The sequence below is a fragment of the Ciconia boyciana genome, chromosome 13, assembly GCF_034638445.1.
Source record: "Ciconia boyciana chromosome 13, ASM3463844v1, whole genome shotgun sequence".
NCBI lineage: Eukaryota > Metazoa > Chordata > Aves > Ciconiiformes > Ciconiidae > Ciconia > Ciconia boyciana.
This window is the reverse complement of record NC_132946.1, coordinates 2,486,609-2,501,938: the sequence shown is the minus strand read 5'-3', so window position 1 is coordinate 2,501,938 and position 15,330 is coordinate 2,486,609. Positions and strand designations below refer to the sequence as shown.

The 15,330-nt window shown below is 52.1% G+C and overlaps 2 protein-coding genes across 2 annotated transcripts in view; one reads left to right on the top strand and one right to left on the bottom strand.

Annotated features, from left to right (window-relative positions):
* Window positions 1-1,754: 1,754 nt before the first annotated feature.
* Window positions 1,755-7,216, bottom strand: SOX8 (SRY-box transcription factor 8). The gene is made up of 3 exons (XM_072877960.1): window positions 6,495-7,216; window positions 4,950-5,188; window positions 1,755-4,015 (listed from the first exon to the last, which is right to left on the bottom strand). The coding sequence occupies exons 1-3, from the start codon at window positions 6,935-6,937 to the stop codon at window positions 3,279-3,281; spliced, it is 1,419 nt and encodes a 472-aa protein (XP_072734061.1). The 5' UTR covers window positions 6,938-7,216; the 3' UTR covers window positions 1,755-3,278.
* A 7,558-nt stretch (window positions 7,217-14,774) lies between these two features.
* LMF1 (lipase maturation factor 1) overlaps window positions 14,775-15,330 on the top strand; it is a 207,288-nt gene continuing 206,732 nt past the window's right edge. The window contains exon 1 of the mRNA XM_072878190.1: window positions 14,775-14,994. Coding sequence (XP_072734291.1) covers window positions 14,790-14,994 — 205 coding nt within the window. The 5' untranslated portion in view covers window positions 14,775-14,789. The remainder of the gene's footprint in view (window positions 14,995-15,330) is intronic.

Here is a 15,330-nt window from a genome sequence, read left to right as displayed (position 1 = left end):
TCCAGGAGCTGCCGAGGGGTTTCCAAGGCTCACGTTATCGCTTGTACCTACTGGACGGTATAGATCTATAGCATTTTGTTTCTGCAAATAGTAGTAAAAGCTAACTTGATTTCACAAAAGCTCGTAGAAAGCAAAATCAAGTAGCAAGTAAGTACGGCCAAAAGCAAATGGATTTAAAATCTGCATATTCTGGATGCGCCTTTCCTCGGTGCAGTCGCCAGGCTGGTCCGGGGGCCCCACGGGCGGGAGGAGAGCGCGTCTCTGCGCAAACACCCTGCAGCTCCCGGCCGTGCCAAGGACGTCGCACTCGCTGGATGTCACCCCACGCTAGGAAGCCACGGCTGGGGCAATACACTGCGAGAAGAAGAAAAAGGAGGGAGGGAAGAGCTCGGTAACGTTCCCCAAGCCTGCGACTGGCACCCATCCCGCTGGGTGCACAGACCCCCATCGCACTCTCCCATGAGCCAGAGACGCTTTGGTGCAATTTTTAATTTCAGTATTTTGGGTGATTTACGATACCATCGCATACAGATATTTTAACTCTGTTTTAAAGATTAATCCAGGTATCACTGAAGTCACTGTACGCTTCGCTATTAAACATCAAGAAGAAAGTAAAGACAAGCACTTACATTCCCATCTCACCTTTTTTCTTCTTTTTCTCCCCACAGCGTGTGACTTTGGAGAGGAAGCCCTACCTCAACGTGCCCAACAGGCAAAGCCAAAACACATCTATTTTTTGAGCACAAGTTAGGGTAAGACTTGAAACTTGCATCATAACTGGAGGGAGGAGAAAGGAGGAAAGTCTCCTCTGAAAGTTATTCTGCAGCTTTGGCTTAGAGCGTAATAAAGTCATTTTGCCAGCAGTTTTGTAAATGAGCGCAGAGAAAATGGTGTCCAGTTACAGACACTCTGGCAAGATAGCTCTTGGCAGATACTGCAAACAGCAAATTTGCTTTGGGACTCTGTTGTTCAGACTTTGTTAATGTTCTTGAGCTTCATAATTGTCATCACATTTATTTTCCCCATGTTAAAACATTTTCCACAGTGCTGCACTGCAACCAAGTCCTGAGCGCGTTTCTCAGGCAAGGGCGGCAGAATTTCCCTAATCCCAATCCTTTCCTCCCAATTAGGGCCCAGCCTGAAAATCTTGCATTGGTTTGTCTGAACTGGTGAAACCAGACTGCAACTTAGTTTATACAAAGAAAAAAAAAAAGGTCACAAATGTAACTATTTTAATGACTGTATTTTAAAAAAAAACCACTATATGCAACATATAATTTTGTTGCTATCATAATTAGGATATATTTGCAAGGGCTCACCAACCCGAAAACAGAATTTGTTACTATGAAATTCCTACGTGCTGTACAGAATAAAATGAACTTGCTCTAAAACCACGCAGTCTGACCTTGCAAACCCTTACTCATGTGAGCAGTCTCAATGAAATCCTATGAAATCCTTGGGATTATGGGCATGGAAATATACTTCCCAAAGAAGTAAAAAAGAACTTTTTAAAAAAATCTCATAGTAAGACACTGTTTATGTATGGGGAAAGGGAGCAAGAAAAAAAACCCAAACCAACATATTAGGAGAACAGAGAAACCCTTGGTCAAAGTATTTTATTCTGAATACCCTGTCTCCCTCAAAGCTGTTCTCCACATTTCTTTTCAGCACAGAAATAGGCTCAAGCAGAAAGAAAACGTAACACGTACTTGATAAAAAGCAATTTTTAATTTTATCAAATTGATCTGTACAAAAGTTAGCATTGCTTAGTCAGAAGCTAGTGAAGAGAACAGATAAGTAACAGCCACTTTATACAGAAAAATAGATTGCATAAAAATGAGTTTTCTGTATTTTCCCCCACCCCCACGTCCCCAAAAGGAAATATGCAAAAAAATATTTTTAGAAAAAGAGTAGGAAATGTAGAAAAGGTAAAAAGATGATAACCTCTGAAATGTGTTTTTAGATTTACAAAGTTTTTAAAGGCACAAGTTACCATAAAATAGATGGTTATTATATGCTCAGCATACAATGGAAGAAGTAGAAATATATCAATGAAATATTAGTCTAAAACTAAGTACCTAAAAATTTTTTTTAGTGGAGAAGATTTTAGTTTCACAGCTTGATGGATGATATCTGGTCCCTAGAAGCCAAAACTGAATCAGAAGTTGATAATTTCTCATTAAATTACATCTTCCTCTAAAGTAGTCCTGGTTCTGAAAGTGTACAAAGACTCTGCAATGCCTTAAAATCCAATTTTAACGCCTGAAAGCGGGTAGCCAGAAACATCGCCTGCTCCTTTTTGCAATCGTTTTAGCCTCCCAATTTCATCAGTAACTTTCCCCGCCTCGTTCTTTTACATTCCCGTTTGAGTTCCCTGTTGGCGACCCGCTCTGCCATGGGCAGATCTGTCCAGTCCCTCTCAAACACGACTGCTGCAGCGGTTCAAAACGAAAAAAACCCAAAAACCAACAAAAATCTATAGACTTATAACACCATTTTATTGTATCATCTCCACTATTTTTATGCTCCCTCCCCACCCCATCTTTAAAATCTTTTAAAATTCTACTTTTTGCACAAAATTACTTCATTAATTAAAAGACAAAATAATACAGAACATAAATACATATTTAACAGATTTAAAAAAAAAAAAACAACAAAACCACTTTAAGCTTCCAAAAACAAAACAAAATGTTAATTACAGCCAAACCTTGCTTAGAAGAACTCTTGACTAAAAAAAACAAACACTTCAGACATTTAATTGGTTGGTCCCACCAGACTCGTTTGTTCCCACGAGATTGTTCCACAGAATAGCCGGGTTTTCGGGTTTCATCCGCGTTGGTCCGAGTGAGTTCTTGCCCTCAAGGTTGGTCCGTTCCTCACATTGCAATAGACCCTTAAAGTCTCGAACAGCTTTTTTTTTTTCTTCCCCCCCCTTCCCACCCCCCTGCTCCACTTTTGCACTTGTCAACTTCCACGACGAGTAAGTTCAGTTCAGTCCTCACAGAGGAGTCGAATGGTTTTGTCCTTCATTTATTCAAAAGGAATCGCCGGTCCTTTTTTTTTTTTTAATTTTTTTTTTTTCAATTGTATTAATTAAAGAAAAATAGAGCTCTGTCCGTTTGGAGAGTTTTGAAGCAAGGGGACATCCAGTCGCAACGAGCAGAGTTCCCAGTGGCTCAGGAGGCACTTCGGAAACTATCGCGGCACTCCACGCTCTTCGTCTTCATTCCTTCATTAGTGCATATGTTGGGGAAGCCCTTGGGGGCTCTGCGCATCCTTTAAGGCCTCGTCAGGGTCGTATAGACCGGCTGGTCCCAGTTAGCGGTGGGGCTGTGGGCCGGCGGGATGGACAAGCCGTTGAGGATGGGCGTCGCGTAGGGACGGCGAGAGGAGTGGAAATAGGGATACTGGTAAATGCTGGAGGGGTAGCCAGGGTAGGGGTTGTAGTAGTTGGAGCTCTGGAGGTCCGTGTAGTCGCACTGGGAGCTGGAGAAGGAGGCGGCGGCCGTGGCGGTGGAGGCGGTGGTGGCACAAGCCTGGGCGCTGTAGGAGCCGTAGTCAGAGTGCGCGGGGGAGCCGTGGGACTGGTCGCTGTAGTGGCTGGGGCTCAGCTGCTCCGTTTTGATGTGCGGCCTTTGCTGGCTCGAGTCGGCGGATGACGGCGATGCCGAGGCCGGGCTTTTGTGAGTCCAGACCTGGTTGGTCCCGCCGGTGCCCGTGGCCGAGTGGGAATAGGATGCGCCATAGGAGCCAGCGGCAGCGTTGGGGCCGTGGTCGGCCGGCATGGCAGCGTGGCCGTTGAGCGGCAGGTACTGGTCGAACTCGTGCACGTCGAAGGTCTCCATGTTGTTGATGACCTCGCTGCTCAGCTCCGAGATGTCCACGTTGCTGAAGTCGATGTTCTGGCGGCCGCTCTCCACGAGGCGGCGGCCCTCGTGCTTCAGCTCCTGCTTGCTGCCGTGGTGGAGGTCGGTTTTGGGGGTGGTGGGTGGGGTGGGTGGCCCATGGGTCTGGCCTGGGGACGAAGGGACAGCAAGGCTTTAACAAGAGTGCCCACAAAACAACAGACTTCAAGGAGGACAAAAAAAAAAAATGCACATTTATCCCCCTTCCTATTGCAAGAGGGGAAGGGGGGTTTAAACCTACAGCCCCATGTTGGAGGTAGCTGATGTCCCCCTGCGACCATGCCAGGGACGATGTCCTCGGCTGGGGCAAACCACTCGCACGGGTGATGGTTTGCAGCAGGGAGAAGCCGGGGAGCGTGCTGTGCCCATGAGGGTCACTCTGGGACATGGCAGGACACCCCCAGCTGCACAAAGTCCCCCTCGCCTGGGAAGCAGAACCAGGGGGTGGATTCGGAAGGACCCGCTCAGCCTCTCCCCACGGGCAGCCTGAAGCCAGCCCGGCTCTCCCGGAGGCAGAGAAGCTGTCCCAGCAGAGCGGGCCGGGGCCGGGATCCCCAGCCAGGCTGGGCGAGAGCGCAGACGCGTCTGAAGCTGCAGGACGTTCGCAATCCTCCTGGAATCTGTCAACACGCGCCCTGTGCCAATTTGCAGCGCGCCGAGAAGCGGGGAGCTTCGGGGGGGAAGCCGTGTCTCCGGGACCCGCTCCCCCAGGCACCCTTTGCATGGCCAACGGATTATTAACCCTTATTAGCTCGCAATTAATTCTCCCCGCTCCCAGGCCAGCTGGGAAACTGGGATCCCTGCGCTCTGGGGATTTCCTATCACACAGTCAGCTCCATAACCATTTACTAAAGAAAACCGTGGCCACGTTCACAACCTGGTGCAAAACCACAGCTCTCGGGGCAATGACTCCTGCTTTTGGATGGCCCCATTCCCACCAATATTCATCTGGGGGGCAGATGAGCCCGTGCCCACCGGTGGGTTCATGTCCCAAACCAACGCGCCCGGGACCTGCAGATTTTTTTGCCCACGGGAGCCCTTTACCTGTGTGATCGCCGTGATGGTGGGAATCGGCCATGCCTCCCAGCCCGCTGTCCGCTTTGTAGATCTGCGTGCCCGCGTGGTGGCTGAGCTCAGCTCCGGAGTCGGAGTCGCTCTGCCCGGCTTTTACACTTTTCCTCCTCCGTGGCTGGTATTTATAATCCGGGTGATCCTTTTTGTGCTGGACCCTGAGCCGCTCAGCTTCTTCCACAAAGGGACGTTTCTCATTTTCACTTAACAAACTGTTTTGGGATGGTTTTTTTTTTTTTTAAGTAAGGAGGAGAGGGAAAAAAAAATTCCAAAATTAATACCTTTTCCTTAGAATTTTTCAGCCTATTTTCAAACTCACACATCCCCACTTCCCATACACTGATTTGAGCAACCAGAAAGTTAATTACAAAACAAATTTGCCGTGGCAAATATGTTGCAAAAATGTATTAAAATACCAACTATAAAGGCATAAAAAAACCCGATCACTACAGATACCGATAACTGGGCAAAACAAAATCCCCCTGCCCCATTTCAAATGCCTTTGCCAAATATTATTCCTATGTTTGTCCTACAAATGCCACCCCCTCACCGCAACAAACAACGCTGCCCATTTCCAGCTTTGTTTGGTGCTTACAAAGAAACCACGAAGGCAACAGCGATGGGATTATTTCTTTCAAAACTCTCCCCCGCCCAGACCTCTCTTTGCAAACTCTTGGAGAGTCTCAAAGTGCAGCAGGAGCATCGCTGGCCCAAACAGGCAGGAAAGATGCAAGTTTGGTACAGCCAGACACGACCGAATATACCACGCGGTAAAACGTGGCTCGTCGCAGAGCCTTGGAAGGCAGATGCCGCCAGCAAAAATAAGTTTGCATCGGTGGGCAGCGCTGAGCATGCAAGCGCACAGCTAAGAAGGGAAATTAGAAAGCAGATTAAAATAACTGCTAAAAGTGGGCTTGTTGGGTTTTATCACTTGTTAAGCCACAAGCAAGCAAGCCACGGGAAAAGAAACTTTTAGAAAAAGCCAGTGTAAAAGAAGCAATTAAAAAAAGAGTCTCAGTCTCCTGGGGAGAGGGACATGGGAAACCCTGGCCGGGAGAGGGAAGGGCCCAGGCTGCACGCCTCGGTGATGGAACGGGGAAAATCCACGCGTGACACAGCGCTGGGGCAGGACCCACCGGCAGCACCCCGGCCGAGCCCGCTGCGGCCGTGGGCGCCCAGGCCCCTGCACGGGGGGTTTTCGGAGCAGGGACCGGCCCGTGCCCTGCAGCGTGCCGGCAGGCTCGGGGGGGATTTCTGCACTTCGGCTTGAAACGCTTCGAGAATCCCCCGCGGGCGCAGCCGGCCAAAAACATAAAAAGAGATTTAAAAAAAAAAAAAAAAAAAGCGCTGGGAGGGGGAATCCAGCCGTGCACCCCCAGGCAAAGCCCCCGTCGCCTCCCCCGGCTGCCCGCGGGGGTCCCGCCGGCCCGGCCCCGCGGCGAGGGGGCTGTGCGCGGCTGCCGCGCCCGGCGCGGAGCGGAGCGGTGCCCGCGGGGGGATGCGCGGCCCGGGACTCACCGCCAGAGCTTGCCCAGGGTCTTGCTGAGCTCGGCGTTGTGCAGATGCGGGTACTGGTCGGCCAGCTTCCTGCGGGCGGCCTGCGCCCACACCATGAAGGCGTTCATGGGCCGCTTGACGTGCGGCTTGGCCTTGAGCGATCCGTTGCCGCGGACGGGCATGGGCACCAGGCTCCAGTCGTAGCCCTTCAGCACCTGCGAGACGGCGTCGCGGATGCAGGCGGGGAAGCGCTCGTCCACCTCGGCCGCGTCCACCTTGGCGCCCAGCGGAGCGGCGCCGGGCGGGCGCGGGGCGGGCGCGGGGGCGCAGCCCAGACCCTCGGAGCCGGCGGGGGACAGCGGCGAGTCGGAGTCCGAGTCCACGTGGGACATGGAGCTGGTGGTGCCCGCGGGGCTGCACGGAGCCTCCAGCGCTTTGTCGTGCTCCTCGGTCATGTTGAGCATTGGTGGCCGCGGGAGGGGGAAAGGGGGCGAGGGGCAGAGCCGCCCCGAGGGCGAGGATGTGCCCGGGCGGAGCGGCGGGGACCGCGCACCCCTCTCCGCGGGCGCCCGAAGAGCGAGAAAAAAAAGGTACAACAACAAAAAAAATCGAGAAGAATAAAAATAAGACACAGACGCGCAAAAATCAGCCGAAAAACAGAGAACAACCACAAGCAGTCCTGCCGCCGTCCCGGCGCCCCGCTCCGCCCCGCTCCGCGCCCCGCGCCCGGCCCGCCGCAGCGCCCCACGTCCAGTGCGAAACGCGGCCCCTGGCAACAAGTTACTTAAGGGGAGGGCAAGCGGCCCCGCCTCCGGCGCCGCTCCCCATTGGCGGAGCGGCAGGGTTATCTACATAAAGGGGCGGGGCGCCCCGCCGGTGGGGCGGGGCTGTGCTGCCCGCCGCACTCCCGCCGCTCCGCCGACCGGAGCCGGTGCTGCCGCCCGGGGGGCGGCTGGACGCGGCCCGGCCCGGCCGCGGAAGGGGCCCTCCTTCGGCATGTGCGGGCTCCCCCCCCCCACCCCCCTTTTGCCGCTGCAAATTGTCCGGAGGCTTCACCGCACCGCGGTACTGGCGGGGATGTGTTTTAGACACCTGGCGTGCGGAGGGGACCCCCCTCTTGGAGGGGGGGAGGGAACGGGGGACGGACACCGGGGAGCGGGTGCGGGACGGCCCGGGGCTGCGGGGCTCGGCGGCAGGACGCTGAGCACTTTTCCAAGCCCCGCGGGATGGGGCCGCTGCGGTGAAGAGGTGCGGAGCGGCGCCGGGATAGGGCGGCAGCAGCCGCTGCCTCCCGGGGCTCCGCTGCGGCGGTTCGTGCCCTGGGGACAGCTGGTTACTCCGTAAGCCCCCGGCCCGAGGGGGCTTCTGGGGAGCTCGGTGCGTGGCAGAAGCACCGGTGAGTCCCGGTCGCACGCGGGGCCGGAGCTGCCCGTGTACCCCCGCTGCCGATGCAGCCTCCGGCAGCCGAGCCCCGGTGCCCCCGGGCCGCCGTGCGCTCCCCGCATCCCCGCGCGCATCGTTTCTCCCCGCTCTCTCCAACGGGCAAATAACGGAGGAAAGCGGCGAATTGCTGGAAAGAACCGAAACGAGCCCCTCCGCCTCCCCTCGCCCCGTCTCGCCTCTCCTCTCTCCCCGCCGCCTTCCCACCTCCGGCGGCGGGCCCGGTCCCGGGCACCGGGGAACCTCCCGGGAGGGCAGAGCCGGGGCTGCCCTGGCCGCGTCCCGCCCGACGCCGGCGTCTTTGCACCGTCCGGAGGAGGATGCGGCACCTCGGGGTGAGCCTTTGGGTCTGGGGGGTTGCCCACAAAATGTCCCCCGCCAGCAATGGGTGCGGGACAGCCCGGTGCGGGGCTGCGCGCCCGGGCCCCTCAGCAAAGCCCCCTTTTGAAAAGCTCTGCCTGCCCCCCTCGAAGCGAGCCCTGGTTTTGCAGCATTTATTTGGAGCATTTGATTCTAATTATCCGCGGAATCCAGCCTTCTAATTGCGACTGGAAAAAAGCAGCAACTCCCCAAATTCCAGTTTCAGCCGCTGCTTCCCCCCAGCCCCGTAACCCCTGGAAAAAGAGGGACAAGTACAAGATTTACAGGAAAAAAAAAGAAATTGTGCAAGTGCTTCGAGCATTCCAGCATTTTGAAAGTAACAGGAACGTGGTGGCTTTGAGAGCATTTTGTTTAATTGCTGTGATGTATCATCACCTTGAAATAAAGCGTACACTTTGAATTTAAATGTAACACTGTTTAAATGTGCCTGAATGTCCATATGCCTTCTATATGAAAATGAATATATTCTGTTAAAGTGCAAAGCAGGATTTTGTTTTATTTAAAAATTCTCTCATTTCCTTATCAGTAATTTCTCAAGATTTCAGCTTTCAGTTTGCAGAGTCACAAAGTGAGTTACCTTTGGATAAAGGGGGTTTTTAAATATACTTTTACAAAGTGTCTTTTAAAATAACATTCTCTTTAAGGCTCAAGGCGTACTATATGGGTTGAACTTGCAAGTGAGGATTAATTGAACTTCTCTTCCAGGGCCCAATCCAAAGCTTAATGAGATTGTGGAAGAGTTTGTTTCCCTGGGCTTCAGACCGGTGGCTTTGCAGCACTGTTGGACGCTTGGCAAAACTTTTTTTTCCTCTCATGTGACATATAATTAACGTATATTTCTATAATGCCTGTCTCTTTGGGTTCTCGTAGCTCTTTAATAAGTTTATCTTACTGAAATGGCGTGAGTCAGGTAAATTGTATTTCATCTGCTTTAGAGGTGGCTGAGTCCAAGCAATAACCGCTGGGTTTAGTCCATCTTTTCAAAGGCAGCCTCTCCTGCGGAGTACCTTCCCCGGAAGATTCGACCCTCATTGCATGACTGAGGCTGGGAAGGGATTTGGGAGACACTCGGAGCTTTGGGGCAAGCCCACGGAGGTAGGAATGAAAACAAGAGCCCCTATTTTCTGATCCCTGCCTTCAACTATAGCCAAATTCCTGCAAAAGAAGCCCCCAAGGACAGCAGGAATTAGAGACACTGGTTTTCTTCGCCCTTGCGTGCTGCTGCCTTTCACAGCTCCCCAGCTCTGCCCGAGGCAGGGAATTGCATTTCCCAGCCCGCACACTTGAATTCCTCTTTGTCCAACGCAGGTAGAAGGAGGAGGACAACTTTTGGTAGCGTGATGGGCACGGGGAAGAGGTAGCGCATGGAACGAGAGCAGGGTACGTGTCCTGCTTCGCGTCTGGTTTTGTGATCTTGCACAGTTTCATGTCTCTGAGCATCAGTTCTCAGCCGAGCTGGTGGAGGGAGCAGCGTTGTCCTGCCTTGCAGACCAATCCGAGCTGGGCAAGGCTGCGAGACGCTGAGATGACAGGGAGAGCAGGGATCTGGAGCACCTGGGAAACTTCAGTAGCTCTGGTTTCCTGAGCAGCTCACTCATCCATGAAATGGAATGAGATTATGCTGGGACAACAACTGGGTTCAAGTGGCGTCGTTTGTCTTGGCGGGTCTCATGTTCAAATGTTGTATGACAAAGTACCAGCGACGTTTGCACAGGGATGGGAAAATGATGGAGCTGCAGGGCAGGTCTTGCGGTGATCCCACATGATGTGTCATCTAGACCTGGCCTAATGTTTCTTTGTCTTGACCCAGCCCGCTGCAGGGCGGGCCCTGACATCTGGATTTCCAGGAAAAGGGTGCAGATCTGGGAGGGAAGAGCTGAGATTCCAATTGCCCAATGGAGCCTTAAAGAGTCCACCCGAGCAGGGTACATTTACAGAAGATTTGGTGGAACAGAGCTGGCTGTTCCTGACAGCGGGCACAAGAAAGCTCGACCAGCTGCCTGTCAATATTGGCAATATTGCTTCATTTTCTTTAAAGCTTGACATGGTCTCCGATAAAGTTCCTGGCCAGCTCACACCAGCGTTGCTGGGGATCAGGCACTAAATACAAGGTCTGCATGCCTGGCTCCATCACATTGTCACTTGGGAACCCTCAGAATCCCCATGGGATGGAGGTGGCTTGACCTCCCATCCCAGTTCTTCTCTGCTGTACCTATTCGTTATGCAGGAATAAGTGCGTGTGCATTGGCTTCAGAGCAGTCCGAGCCCTACTAATGTCAGGGAGGAGAAATTTCATCTTCAGTAGAAGACAGGGAAGGCATTTTCAGAGCATGAGAGCACGCGGGAACCACTGCCCACGACGGGATATGCTCTGCAATGCGCACATGTACTGCACTCCTTCCGTGGCTGGGTGGAGGCCCAGCCCAAAGGTGGGCTCTATCGCTTCATCTGATCGAGTGGTAAAGTTACCATTTTTCAAAAATTGGCTACCTTTGAACTGCGAGCAGATTTTACATGGGAATTTCAAAGAGCAAATAGAAAGAGCCTTACAGGGGAAGAAAAAACAGCCCCTGATCAGATAAGAGTAACCCATGCGTCATGTTAAAATAAGCCTCTGACATCTGCAGGATTAATGCTCTGCCCAGAGGATGCAGCAGTTCAGTGGCAGCTCAGAGACTGCTGTGAAACAATGTTCAATCCTTTTCAGGAAAGCTCCTGATATCTGAAAAGAAAAAAAAGACCTGTGGTGACTTTCAACTAATTTCAATTAAAATAGCAGCAGAAGAGCTGAAAAGCTTTGCTCTCAAGATGAGCTGTAGTGATGGGTCTAATCCCACACTGTGAAGGCTCCAGCACACAACCACTGCCTGCTCACACAATTTAAAGACTAAATTTATATTGCTCAGCTGCTTGCAGACCGGTTTAGGGCCAAAATTTGTCTTCTGTTCACATGAAATGAGCCTTACTGCTCTGAACAATTCAGGAGTAGAAGGGACAGAACCTTTTTGCAAATTTTAATTAACACTTGGGGTATTTAGTCCTCGGCATTTCCACAGCTCCCACCGCTGTGCTTAGCTGTGCTCTTGAAATTCTTGTTGTCACCTGCACAGCAGGAGTGAAAAATTAGTGTGCTCTCATGCAAGCTGCTGTGTTCCAGTCACTGTGTGCTCCCACCACAGCAAGAACAGGTTTTCATTGCACAGCCTCATCCAAAGCCCATCATTAGAGGCGTTTCCGTGGATTGTGAAGAGCTGGGGACTTGAGGCTCCCACCGCCATGAGTGGATGCAAACTTGCGCCCCTTGCACAGCTGCTGCAGTCTGCTGAGAACAGGGGGAAAAGAGAGAGGCTTAAATATTAGTTTAATATTAGTTTTTACTGTGTTAATGGGGTGCTTAGCTCCGGCATCCCTCCTTTTTCTGGACAGGAAGAGTTTGGCAGCTGCAGGGCGAACAATGGAGGAACGCGTCCCCCAGCAGCTCTTTTCCAACCCATGAACATCTACCTGGCGTTGATACAAGAAACTCTGCACACCTGCACCGGGCAGGGCTCCACTGACCTCTCTCCTGCTTGAAACGCAAATGGAGAGGAGTGCATGGGATTCCTCAGCCCTTTTGTAGGCTTCCTCATGGCAGCAGATATCAGAGAAAAAGGACGTTTATTTTGAGAAAGCTTTGACTCCAGTGTGAGTCAAAGGCAGTGAGGGCTTCATGAAAATCTTTACATGTTACATTGGGCCTGGTGTGGAATTTCTGCTAAAATAAAATAAAATAGCCCTTACTAACAAGTGCTTTTGTGATTATTAATTCTTTAATATCCCAGTGGAAAAAGTTAACTAGTGGCTTGTTCTGCATTTTTATCTTGCAGTTTTCCCAGCCTGAAGTTGCACACCGTGGTGCTGGCAGCCAAGGTGAAAGCAATTACAAACCTGACAGGGACGGCCTTCTCTTTCAGTCTCAGAAAACATGCACGCGTAAAGACCAAAACCAGTGGAAAGGAAATGATATGTCAGTGTTTTACCTCTGTTCAAATATTCTAAGATACCAGCAACAAAACAAAACTTGCTTTTGCAGGATCAACAACACACATGTATGCATTACACATTAAAGACACCGGCAAAGGATCTCTTCTTTCCTCCTGCACAGCACAGGCTGGATGGCATCTTTTCAAAATAATGGAGAAGCACAATTCTCTTAATTATGATTACTGTGATTATTAATTGTTTGTCCTATGATACCGCTTAGGAATCCCTCTTCTGAATCAGCATCCCCTCATTATAGATGCTGTACAAATACAGGAGAAAAAAAGGTAATTCTTCCTCTGAAAATCCTTTTCAGCCTTCATCCTGCTAACCCTGCAGTTAAAGATCAGATTTCCACAGGGAAGGATCAGGGATTTTAATGGAAAAAATATTACTGCTGGAAAAATCTTAACTAGTAGAAGGAAGCTCCCAAATTCTTTGCGAGATCCCCATCTCTCTTAGCAAACGCAGCTGAATGCTCAGCGGGATTGTGTATAACTGCATTAGACATAATTGAATGTATGTTTTCTTTAGAGGAGTCCCCAAATGTTAATGCTGCTTTACAAACTAGTTATTTCTGCGCACATTCACTTTCTCTGTTTTATTTAAACCCAATTCCTGGCAGCCAGAGGGACGAAAGACTAGACCTGAATGAACACAGAGTAATTTAGGGTGCCAGGGACAGCAGGGTTGAGGTGCTGGTGGGGACAGCTGCTGGGTGCTGTGACAGTAAATGCTTGTTTCTCTGTCACTTTTGCAGCTGTTTGGAACACAGCAAAATAGGGTCGGGCGGGGGGACGTGGCGGCGCGCGTTTTGTTGAATGAAGATCAGCATCAATGATGCCTCAGCGCCTGCCTGCCGGCCTGACATTTATGAATCGCTTTCCCTTTGAGCCTTTAAGGCTCAGAGCCTCGCTCTTAAATATCTTGTTTGCGCTACTTGTTTGGTTTTTACATTGTTTTCTTGTCCGATACCTCACTTTGAAAAGAGGGAATGTGAGGGAAAATCGCGACATGAAAATACAAGCTGTCAGTAAATAGGTAAGGGAGCAGAAAATGTGTCACAGATGACGGTCCAGACAAAGCTGCGTACCAGCAGGAACTCAGAACAGCGAGGAGGTCATTTGATGTTCTCATCTACCCTTTTATCGCACTTTTTCCTTCATAGCTTGATCCATCTTCCAGTAAAGCTAAAGGAAAGGCTTCCATTGCCTTTTATGAGAGTTGGATCGGTCCTTTAGAGTGACATTTTTCTGCCATTTAATAGGCTTAAAACTTTGCAGCTCGTGTTGTTGCAAGGCGCTGTTGACACACCATGTCCCCCGAGCTGGGGTCGGCTGAGTTTGGTGTTCGTTCCCGCTGCCGTCCCAGCCTGCGCATCTGGCAGATCTTGGAGCGATCTTCGGCGATGAAAACCGACCCAGTTCGGTGTTACCTTCCCGACTCCAATTATTCCTTTTTTTTGCTAAATCTTTAGCCTAAACCCTCTGCTTTTTCTCAGTAATTTCCTCAATTATCCAGTTTGTTTTACAGACAATTCCATTTAATGTGGAATTTGCTGTAAAAGTTTCATAAAGACCCCACAAAGGAAACCATTAGCTTACATCTATTTAAATTTATCTAGCCAAACCTCGTGGCTAATCCAAAGGGAGAGTGAAACTGCAGTATACCAGAGGCCTTTAACAAATAGCTTATTTTTCTTTCCCTATACAATGCACCATTATGTAGGTTTTTTCTAAGGAGAACAATGCAAGCAGCAGCGATGGGAAACTGGAAAAACAAAAGAGGCATTTAGAACGGACCGGTTTACAGTCTGAAAAGCATTGAATAATGTTACACCTGATAACAGATACTTTCTCAGAGACTATCCAACGGTTTAGCACGGCGGTATTTACTTAAGTGGAATACATGACGCACGTCTAAACTCATCGATGACTGCCGAGGCCGCTTTATTAAAGCGGTTTTGCTAAAAAGCAGTATTTATGAACTCAACGCGGAGTCGAGCACTTGACGGCTATAGGCTAGATGAAGTAGAAGTCACGGCAGCAGCAGAAGTGGCAAATGTTGGAAGCCTGAGGGATTTAACTTCACGTTTTTCCTCAGGGACCGAGCCCGGGCGCGGCGGGGTGAGCGAAGGGGGCTGCGGCACCGCGGAGGGCCCTGGCCTCCTTGGGCGGGAGGTGGACAAAGGGTTTTGGACTCAACTCCTTCCGTTTCTTTCCGTTTGGTTTTTTTTAAAACTTCGCACTTTCTCGCCGTTTCTCAAAGGTCGCTCCCCGGGGCCGGGGCGTACAAGCGCCATTTCTCCACAGAAACCCCCGCCTGGGCCCCGCTGTAGTTCCAAGGCCGGCCCGGGGCAGCCTCCCAGCAGCCGCAGGACCGGCGCCTCAGCCGCCCCCGCCGCCGCCCTCACAGCCCGGCGCGGCCCGGCCCGGCGGCGGCAGCCCGCGGCGCGGCGAGGGGCGGGCCGCACGCATGCTCGCTGCGGGCTCCGACATGGCGGCGCCCAGCGCGGCGCTGAGGCAGAGGCGGGCGGGGGCGGCGGGCGGCGGCGCCCCCGAGGCCCCGGAGCGGGCTGTGGCGGGGCCGGCGGGCAGCGGGGCCGAGCCGCCGCCGCCGCCGCCGGGCACCTTCTGGCTGACCCGCATCGTGCTGCTGCGATCCATAGCCCTGCTTTACTGTGAGTCTCCGGGCGCTGCCCCGCGCCTCTTTCTCTCTCCGCTGCCCGGGGAGCGGGTGGGGGCCCGGCCCGGCCCGGCCCGGCCCGGCCCGGCGGAGACCCCGGGCTGCTGGGGGCGGCCGGGCTCGTCGCCACGCAGAACCTCGTGAAGTCCTGGGGTTGCCCCGTCCCTCAAGGCCTTCCCCGCTGCAAAGCCTCAGGTGGAGCAGGCGGGACCCCTGCCACGGGGAAGGGGTGAGACCCCGGGTGCCCCGACGGTGGGTGCTCTCCCTCCCGGGGGGTCCATGCTGGTGCCGCGGTGCGGGGTCCCACCGTGGTGGAGAGGAGGCCTGTGAC

Bases quoted from the DNA above. Each gene is read 5' to 3' on its own strand.
- SOX8 (XM_072877960.1), bottom strand. From the start codon at position 6,937: ATGCTCAACATGACCGAGGAGCACGACAAAGCGCTGGAGGCTCCGTGC. The intron at 5,189-6,494 runs GTGAGTCCCGGG...ATCCCAAAACAG, and splicing joins ACCCTGGGCAAGCTCTGGCG to TTTGTTAAGTGAAAATGAGA. The intron at 4,016-4,949 runs GTAAAGGGCTCC...CTTCGTCCCCAG, and splicing joins CCATCACGGCGATCACACAG to GCCAGACCCATGGGCCACCC.